This window comes from Myotis daubentonii, chromosome 1 (assembly GCF_963259705.1).
Source record: "Myotis daubentonii chromosome 1, mMyoDau2.1, whole genome shotgun sequence".
In the NCBI taxonomy this organism is placed as follows: domain Eukaryota; kingdom Metazoa; phylum Chordata; class Mammalia; order Chiroptera; family Vespertilionidae; genus Myotis; species Myotis daubentonii.
The window spans coordinates 91,648,106-91,658,310 of NC_081840.1; the positions used below are offsets into that span (position 1 = coordinate 91,648,106).

Genomic DNA, 10,205 nt, shown 5'->3' on the forward strand with positions numbered 1-10,205 from the left:
CTCTAACCATTGAGCAAAACCAGCCAGGGCCACTTCTTCTTTATTAATTTCTTGATGAACACTCAAGTTGCTTCCATATCTTAGCTATCTATAATAATAAAAGCGTAATATACTAATTAAACTGGATGTCCTTCTGGACATCCTTCCGGATGACCTTCCAGACGAAGCCAGGGCTGCAAGGGAAGCCTGGGTCCCAGGTGCCAGACGGAAGCTGGTGCTGGCAGCTGGGGGAAGGAAGGCCTACTTTTGCATGAATTTCATGCATCAGGCCTCTAGTTGTAAATGATGTTGCAATGAATATATGGGTTCATATGTCTTTTTGATTTAGCATTTTGGGTTTCTTTGGATAAATACCTAGAAGTGGAATTGCTGGGTCCTTCTTTGTCTTTGTTATAGCCTTTGTCTGGTATAAGTATTGCTACCCAGCATTTTCTTTGTTCTTTCCATTTTCAAGAAATATCTTTTTACATTTTTTTTACTATCAGTCTGTGTGTCCTTGGACCTGAAATGAATCTCTTACAGAGAGCATAAAAGTAAGACAGCAAGTTGAGTGGGGCGGGGGTCTCAGGGAATCATCAGGGTGGGGCTAACAGTGTTAGGCTGATGGAGACGCAGATATGGCCAAGCCTGCGCCTGCAGAGGGAGGGCTCAGCAAAGAAACATGACCTCAGCCAGCACGTCTGTCTGGAAGAAAGCTGCCTCTCCAGCCCTCACCCAAAGCGAGACACTTCAGTTCCTCCTGTGTCTCTGGTGACTTTGAGCTTCTGCTCCAGTGCTGGAGCTCGGAGCCAGTGAGTTTACATAAGTCCATGTGTGGGCCCTTTAAGAGGAAGCCCTGGGAGTTCAGCAGCCCTCAGTCTCGCTCAGCCACCATCTCAGCCTCCTTGGTTTTCACAGCCACAAGTTATGGAGACTTCTCTTCCTGACACTGGAACCCTGGGCTGGGGGCTCGCTGGGGGATGAGATCCCTGGCTCCGCAGGGGGCACCTGCACAGCCAAGATAATCCTCCCAGTTTTTATCTGCCACATGTGGGTGTGGGGCCAGCCCGTTAGTCTTCACCCCTCCTGCCAGTCTCAATGTGGCTTTTTCTTTATATCCTTAGTTGAAGGGTTCTGTTCAGCTAGATTTCAGGCAGTTCTGAATGATGATTGTTCTGTAGTTTAGCTGTAATTCTGATGTGGTCATGGGAGGAGGTAAGCACAGTGTTCACCTACTTCATCTTGAACATCAATTCTTGAGAAAAGGGAAAGAAGAGAGACAATTAAAAAGTGATGAGATATGAAGAAGTGGGTAAAAGTCAATAGCAGAGACAATTTTAAAAAGAAAAATTGGTCAGAGATGTGAAACTCCACAAATATTAAGTAAAGTTAGGAATGAAAACCAGTAGTTAATAGTTTCAGCAGAAAGGTGAAGTCAGATATGCCAATTCCATTGGGTTGAAAACTGAGTGAGAAACTTTTCACAAAGTTTTACACTGAGAGGAAAAGAAACACAGGACCATAGCTTGAGATATGTGATGTGAAGATGAGAAACACAATATGAAAAGAAAAATGCAACTGAGTTGTGTCCCCCAAAAAGATGTTCAAGTTCTAACCTCTGGTTATCTGTGAATGTGACCTTATCTGGAAATAGGATCTTTGCAGAAGTAATCAGGTTAAGATGAGCTAATAGTGGACAGAGTGGGCCCTGACCCGATGAGCGGTGTCCTCATAAGAAGAAGGTAATTTGGACGCAGAAACAGAGACACATAGGGAGAGAAGGCCATGTGACAGCAGCCAAAGAACAAGAGGATTGTTGGCAACTGCTGAAAGCTGGCAGAGAGGCATGGAACACATTCTCCCTCAGTGCCTCCAGAAGGAACCAGCCCTGCCTGTACTTTGCTTTCAGACCTGTAGTCTCCAGAACTGTGAAACAATCAAGTTCTCCAATTATAAGCCACCCAGTTTGTGGAACATTGTTCGAACAGCCCTAGTAAACTAATACAAGGACTACTGATAACCATCAAAAGATACAGACCTAACTGAATGCTTACAATGAGCATTAAAAAAAAATCACAATAAAGTATGGAAATAACTGACACAAACATAAAAGAATTTAAAAGGAAAAGACAATTGGTGAGAAAAAAAATCAGTTAAAATCTAGAATAATTATAAGAAATCCTGTTTCATTTGTTGTCATGTTAAGATACCACTTACTTTAATCATAACGACATTTGAAAATAATTTGTACATATCTTTTCATTTTGGGGTCCTGGAGTGAAAAATGGTGTATAAATTTAAAAAATTATCATGGGCCTCTCTTAGAATATGGCAGAGATTTTAGACCTGAACGTAATTTTTTCCACTTTGTTTATTGAATGATTACAATGAAATAAAATATTGTTGAAAGAAAGCATGTTGCAAGTATCGGTTGTCTGAAGGACCCTAAGATAATATTCTGTGGCTTGTGCTTCTGATATTTATTCATTAATACAGTCAACAAATGTTTCTGAATACCTACTGTGGTGTACCTAAAACACCAGGTTCTTGTTGCTCTGAGATATCGTAGTCAATAGGGTGGGAGAGTGCAGCAGGGGGTAGGTGAGAAAGGGCTGCTTTAATAAGGTTTTCCAAAAATGTGTAGAAGTTGTTTCATGTCAACTGAATCATGTACCCATTTACTATACTTATACATTTAAGATATCATTCAATTAAGGACAGTAAAATAGAAATCATTTGAAATGTGGTTATGCAATTCATATTTTATTTGTTCACGTTTTTGAGATCTTTCTTTAAAAAAGATAAGACTACATTTTACCTAAAACACATCCCTTAAAGGTATTTTATAATTAATTTGAGCAGTAGAGTTGCTTCCTCCTATGTGGTTGAAATAAGGGGAATTTTTCCTCCCTAATTACCCAGATAATGGGTTCCAGCCTCCCTTTGATGTGTCATAAAGGCTCACCTGTTTCACTACAACCTGCTATTTATTATCAAACAATTGCAGTTTCCCAAATCCCAAATTTCCAAAGGTGCCATTTACCCAAATCACATGTGTGTCCCCTTTGCACCCATTCTAAAAAAGAAATTTCCTTGATCAAAATTTTAACCTTGCTTACCCCCCGGTGCATCAGCTCTTTTATTGCCTAGTCCAAATTAAAATCCAGAGGACTACTAGTATGCATACTGCCTATTAAGGCATTTCTTTTAACTGCATTTTAACTATCATGAGTTTGAGTAAGAAAAGATAGAAATCTTGTGAAAATGAAGATATATAAGATCAGGAGTTTAAAAGATAAGATTTAAAATTATCCTATGCCTTTTATAGTAACCTTTTTGGGTTGAAAGCCTGGGACTCTCTCCCATCAGTACAAGGCACATTTCACGTATACTCTCAATAGCTATTCTCCCAGAAGCCTGTCCACGAAGCCCACAGTTCCCTCCCCTCAAACTGGTCTTTCACTTCACTTTCTATTTGACCCCTTGAAAGTGATTAATGAGATAAACTGTACAAAGTACTTGGAACTGTGTCTAATGCAAAATTGGAAAACTTGCTCCCACAATACTATGACTAAACAATTTGACTAAAACTCCAGGGAGAAGCACAATATAGAGAGAGTGATTGAAGACACACTGGGGTGTGTACCTACAAGATACAGGGAACTAGGGGAGGGCAGGAGAGGAGGAGACAGTAGCCTGTACATTGTGCAAAACAAATCAGTGTCCTGTCAGCACGGTGATCATGTAAATGATATATGGAGGGGGAATGTTCTAGGAAACATTCTGAATGGAACTTACAGACTTTGATGAGGAATATGAGTATAAGATTCTGGGAGGCAAGAGGAGGAGGGTCCTTGAAATGCCACTGTGGAAGGGGACTCAGTGTGGATGGGGCCTGGCATGCCTACAGGAAGGAGCCCGACAACTCCTAGTGAGAGCAGGGTCTCTCAGAGGTTCGAGGGGACTTCAGCAAAGACCCAGGAGACTCTGAAGTTGGGTGCAAAATCTAAATGAGCCTAAAAGGACCCTACATGACCTGAGATAAGAACCCCATGAGCTTTGGAAACACATGGAAGAGCCCAAACTGGTCTTTAGAGACCATGGGAGGGACTCGGGGAGCCGTGTTCCTGGCTCCAAGGAAGAGACATGCATAAAAGAGAACCTTCTGGAGCCCTGAATGAGCAGACAGTGTAATGATGTGGGGTCTGAGCGGGGGAGGGGGAGGTTGAGGCTCAGGGACCTTGGAAGATCTAGTAAATTTGGGTAAATTCAGTCAGTATTGCTGTCAGGTTTGCTGCCAATCCATTTGGGGTCTTTGTGAGAAATAGAAAAATGTGTGTGTGACCCCCTCCCCACAGGTGGATACATCTCTGCTCTGGTTTACACAGATGAGGAATCAGAGCATGGGCTAGATTTCAGTTCCCACTTGCTCCAGTGGCCAGAGTCCTTTTGCAGGCAACCATCTCTCTGCTCAACTGTACACAGAGGCCCTGGATGGATTGAAAATTTTCTTTTGGCTAAAAGCTAATTTGTGCCCACACACATGAAACTATTTGGAAAGAGCAAGATACTATTTAGCAGGAAGACTATAAGGATTGCATTTGTAGATAAAAGTTCTCCTAAGGGATGTAAACTAATAAGAGATACAGAGATAATAAGGGATAGCATGCTTGACTTGATCTCTCCAACTTCTAAAAATGTCTGTCAATAGGAATAATATTCTCCTAGTCCCTCTCCCATCCTGATTTTCTATAGAAACGGTTGCACACTTGTGCAACCATATATAGGCAAGTTAGTTAGACCCTCAGTACATTGGTTTCTTCATCCTGGAGCTGAGGTAAGGATTAAAAAATGTTAATACATGTAAAGCTTAGAACTGGGTCTGGCATTTACCATTAACAAAATAAATGTTAGCCATTTTTTATTATTTGCACCATCCACATGTTAATGAGAATGTTAAAGCTGGATGGGGGTGCAGAGGCCATCTGGGAAACATTTATGCAGAAAATAGTTTTCTAGCTAAGCCTAGGAAAATGGATAGGATTTCAATAGGTAGAGAAAACAAGGGGAAGACATTTCCAGGCACTGGGAATATAGGTAGAATATTCAAGTATGGTTAACAGATATATTTAGCAGAAACCAAGTGGAATGTGAACGAAAGGGGTAGAAAATAAACCTGAAAGCTAAATTGAGGGCACATAATAAGGCATCCAGAATTCATTCTACTCTCTTTGGTCAGCAATAAAAATCAAGAAATTTAACTTGAAACCCTCTGCAATCTGGCTCCCACCCTGTGGGCTTCTTTTCTCAAAGGTCTTCTAAGGCAGTGCTTCTAAAACTTGGAAATGAAAACCCATAACTTGGGGACCTTTCTAAAATGCAGATTCTGATATGGTAGGTCTTAAGTGAGGCCTGAGACCCCACATTTTTAACAAGTTTTCAGGGGCTACCATGCCCCTGATGCTTATCTCAGGACCACACTGGGTACCAGGGTCTAACCCAGCGGCCTCTTCTCATTTTCATCCTTAACCCCTCTACACTGTTAGGCCTTGGTGATCTTCCTGAAACTCTCATCATTGGCTTATGATTCATATGCTACTACTTGAAGCTGAGAATGCAGACTAGAAGTCTATAAAACTCCAATACATATTGACCTATCTTGAGCACACCTTTTATCCTATAAAACACAGTTGCCATTGGTAAGAATATCTGGGTATAATAGCTAGATATAAACTACAAACTCAAGGCCAGCATTTGGATGCATATTGTCCAAGCAACTGTCAGTACATCAATCTCTTTGGTCTTTTAATTACAAATATTACAAACCATCTTTTAATAAAACATAAGCTTATATCATTATAAAAGACAGCTATTGCCCATCTCATGATGTGTGTAGCTTCTCTGGAAAATAATTTCCCTGAGATCTGATCCCACCTCCACATCCACATGGGCATTGGCTATAATCAATTGGTGCAGAGGTGGGTCCCTGACCAACACTGGGTTATTTTGAGTCTTTCCTCAAGATTTTACACTAGCACTGAAAAACGGAAAACCAGTCTCTTGCTCTTTCTACAGAAATCAAGAGCATGTAAGCTCAGGAGCTGTTGGGGAACACCTTCTGCCATGTGGACGGAGGAGCAGACAACAGCAGAAAAAAGACTGATGCAAACACCAGGAGCACAGGGAAATCGCGCCACAGCGTGGCACATGGACAACCATGCACATCTCCACGCAGACCATGTAGGCAAGGCTCACACAGCCACAGGCGGACCTGAGTCTTGGCAGAATGCCCCGGGATTTCTTCCAGTGCGAGGAAAGATCAGCTGCCTGCTGAGGAGCTGCTGAGGCTGTTTCTCCCATCATCTTGCGGAAGGCTGCCACAAGGCCATGTCTCAGAGACCTCCCTGATTTCAGGTGAGCACAAGAATTTGCACCTCACTCCCACTACAGACTTCAGTGTAAGTCTATAAAGCTGCTTGGCTGTGGTTCTAAGGGACCCACTGCTCATACAGTCTATCATCTGGCCAGTTCACTTCGGTGTTATCTGTGGCATAAGGGACACAGGGAACTGACACCATAACGACTTGCTTTTGCTGTCTGTGTAAGTAATTAACTGTCTGAATCCATTTGGGCACATTTACTCCTCACCGGGCAAATCTATGGAAGTACAGCAAGTCATCCTAACAGCTGTAGTAATATTACACGTGACCCTATTATTGGCCACCACCTTGCTGCCATTTGACAAAGAGAAAAAGGAAGAGATGGCAAGAATTCATTCACTTTCTGAGTTCCCCTCAGTGGCCCAGCTCCTAATTCCAATCTGTTCCAGGAATGCATCCCAGACCTGAATGCCATGAGGTACCCTGGTATTTCTCTAATAAACCTCCCCAGCTTTTTTTTCCCCCTTAAGAAATCCAGTCTCAGTGGAACCTTAAGTTTTGCCCAGCTGGTGTGGCTCAGTGGTTGAGTGTCGACCCATGAACCAAGAGGTTGCCAGTTCGATTCCCTCAAACCAGGCCCAAGTTGTGGGTTCAATCTCCACTGGGGGGCATGCAGAGGCAGCCAATTGATGTTTCTCATTGACGTTGCTATCTCTCTATCCCTCTCTCTTCCTCTCTCCCTAAAATCAATAAAGAACATATTTTTTTTAAAAAAAGAAATCCAGAATGCATTTTTAGCCTTTACCATTAAAAGATAACATAATACACTTACACACACACACACAAAGGTGTTTCATTTGATGGCAGTATCAGTAATCAGAACTCCAGTGCTAGAGATTCACATGCATTTCCTGTATTTATTAAAATTCTAACTCTCTAGTATATTAATTTATTTTTAGCCCTTGACATAGTATATGTAATATGATTAGCCTACACTCCAATAAATATCAAATTTCATGAAAAAAATTAATAAAAATGTTATTGGCCAAGTAGAAGAAACTGTGACTCCTTTTTTGCTGTGACGAAAGTGTAAATTACTCCCATCACTTATCAATAATTTCATAGTACTAAATGTATAATCAACTATGCTATGTTTGATTTATCTTATAAATGTATTAAAATTTTCATTAATAATAGTTACAATTGTAAGAACATGGTGGAATCGCATGTTATACTTGTTCCAAATATTTATCATCCAACAAAACAAATTAAGTAGGATTAGAGTTTGATCTACATTTAACATCCCTTGAGTTTAGCTGTGTCTAATACATAATATGATCATCAAAGCCAATATACAGATGATTGTGAATAATTAGTCACAATTTAGTATGTTCACCAATTAACTTCACTTTCCTATTTGGCCAGCTGAGTTGTTTTTTTGTGTTTTTTTTTTTTGGGAGGGGGGTGTTTTTTGGTCAGGATCAAGGACTCTGAATCAAGTGAGTCAGGGGCAGCTGCTAGAGTCTTGAATATTGTGGAATTTGACCAAAATGGTGAATAAGTTGGTGCAAACTCACCATCACTACAGAAAAACAACAAAAAAGTAGACAGTGGAGCCACTGACATTGTAAGAATGGATAAGCATAATACTGTTACAAATAATAAACTCATGTCCTGATTGCCATATTAATAAAGTATCATCTTTATGAAATGTATACATTGTAGGTGATAAATCTGGCTGCTTATGGTACCTCTGAGGTGCAAGTAGTTCATGACATAATGAAAACTGGTCATAATTTTTAGTGGTTCCTTATAAAAAGTCCAAATTCATTTGCAAATAAATTTTACTAGTGAAAGTTCATTGCTTTAATACAATTTATTAGAGTTACTGTACTATAATTTATTAAGAGAATATCTACCTTTATATAAATGTTTTATGGTGATGAATGAATTATAGTATTTTTACATTTATAATAAAAATGCATCACAATATGTAAGATTCATTTTCAATCAACTCATAATTTATATTTTAAAATACCTTTAAAATATGTTCATATAACATAATGTCATGGGTAACTTTCTCTAGCCACTCAGCAATTATTTCCATGATTAGTATCACAATTTTTTTTTCTAAATGTTTTTTGCACACCGCATAACTCCCCATAAATTAATGTGAGCCCAATCTATCAAAGGTGTTTATATGTGTTAACATATGCATTTAATTTTAATATGCCTATGTGAGGCACGAGTAGCCCCAAGCGAGCACAGTATGCAATGAGAAGACCCGTGGAGTCCTGAGGTACACATTTTAATGAGGGAGGTCGCAGTTATGCAAGATCTGAATTAACTCTTAGAAAGAGGCTACAACTGAGAGCAAAAACGAAGTCTGACGGAAACTGTATCGTCTCAACCAAAGCAAGCAGCGAGGCAAAAAGGCCTCCTCAAAGCTGCAGGCCTTGCGGCTGCCACCTCGCTTCTCTGCCCCGGAACCAAGGAGGCGGGGAACCCCCAGCGGCCGCGCGAGCGCCCGGGAGACTTGACCCCGGGGCACCCGCCCGCTCCCGGCCTCCTTTGCTCTCGCTCCGCCGGCTCCGGCGGTGGCGGCAGCGCGGACCGAGGGGGAGAAGGCGAAACGTGGAGACCTGTCTGCAGGCGAAAGTTGGAGACCTGTCTGAGAAACGTTTGGGGACACGCAGAGATTAAAAGCGACTCGCCTCCGGTGGGCGGCCTTACCTGCGGAACCCCCGGCCACGATCTGCCGGGAAGCCTCCTTCACGAAGCCGGCCTCGGGCTGGGCAGACATCTCCGCGGGCGAGGGGAAGGGCGAGCTCGCGGGCTGAGTGCGGGGCCGGCCGCGGAGCCTCCCGACCGAGAGAGCCGGGGCCGGGCGGGTCCTGGGCCGAGTGGCTCGGTGCGAGGCGGCTCCGGGCGCAGACTCGCTGCGGGATCGGCGCGGGTCCCGACCTGCCCGCCGCGCTTTCCAAGGGCTCCTTCTGGGCTCCGCGAGGAGGAGGACAGACTCCCCGACGGGCCGGTGTGGCTCCTGGTGCGGCGCCCACGCGCTTCCCTATCGGGAGCCTCCTGCAGGGTGTGGAGCGGGCGCGCTGCCTCTGATAATGCGAGTCAAGCAGTGACCGGCCCGGAGTCCAGCGCAGAGCTGGGCGACCCTTGCCCCGCCCGGCCAGCCGGGCCACAGTGCAGGTCTCAGCGGGGGACAGACAGGTGCATGGACTCCTTGCAGTTAGTTGTCCTGAAATTGTTAGCAAGTAACTCAAAGCAAATCCAACTGGCAGTTATCTTACAATTGGGCTAATGCAGTACTGTCCCAAAGGAAAAGTGGTTTGGGCTCAAGGGAATTTACCTTATACCTCATCATTACGGGCTTTCTTTACTGAAAGATCAAACAAGGAGAGGCCTTCCTTATTGCAAATATGTCTCTTCGGTACCCCCAGGGGCCAGTGGTTCCCAAAGTACGATCTTAGGACCCCGCAATATCCACGCAATGTGGGAGTTTGTTAGAAAGACAAATTCATGGCTCCACCCGGACCTACTGCACCAGAATCTCTGGATATAGGACTCAGAAACCTGTGCTTTCCAGTGATTGTTATGAACACCAACGTTTGTGAACCACTGACCTAAATAATCAAATAACATTAAGGAGCTACCAGTGTATTCTCCATAAAAAGTTTAATTATTCATGCTAACCCTATAGGATACTTGACAAGAAAGAAATACTAATGTATACTATTCTAAAACCACAACTTGCAAATGCTGTGCAGGAGAAAAACAGAGTCTAAAATTTTAATGGACTTAAAGGGTATTATGCTCAGTGAAATAAGTCAGAGA

The 10,205-nt window shown here is 42.7% G+C and overlaps 1 protein-coding gene across 3 annotated transcripts in view; it reads right to left on the minus strand.

The window, feature by feature from the left end:
- SLC25A21 (solute carrier family 25 member 21) overlaps nt 1–9,515 on the minus strand; it is a 553,761-nt gene extending 544,246 nt beyond the window's left edge. For all 3 annotated transcript variants that reach the window (XM_059710859.1, XM_059710855.1, XM_059710865.1), the window contains exon 1: nt 9,093–9,515. In XM_059710859.1, coding sequence (XP_059566842.1) covers nt 9,093–9,162 — 70 coding nt within the window. In that variant the 5' untranslated portion in view covers nt 9,163–9,515. The remainder of the gene's footprint in view (nt 1–9,092) is intronic.
- Nucleotides 9,516–10,205: the final 690 nt, after the last annotated feature.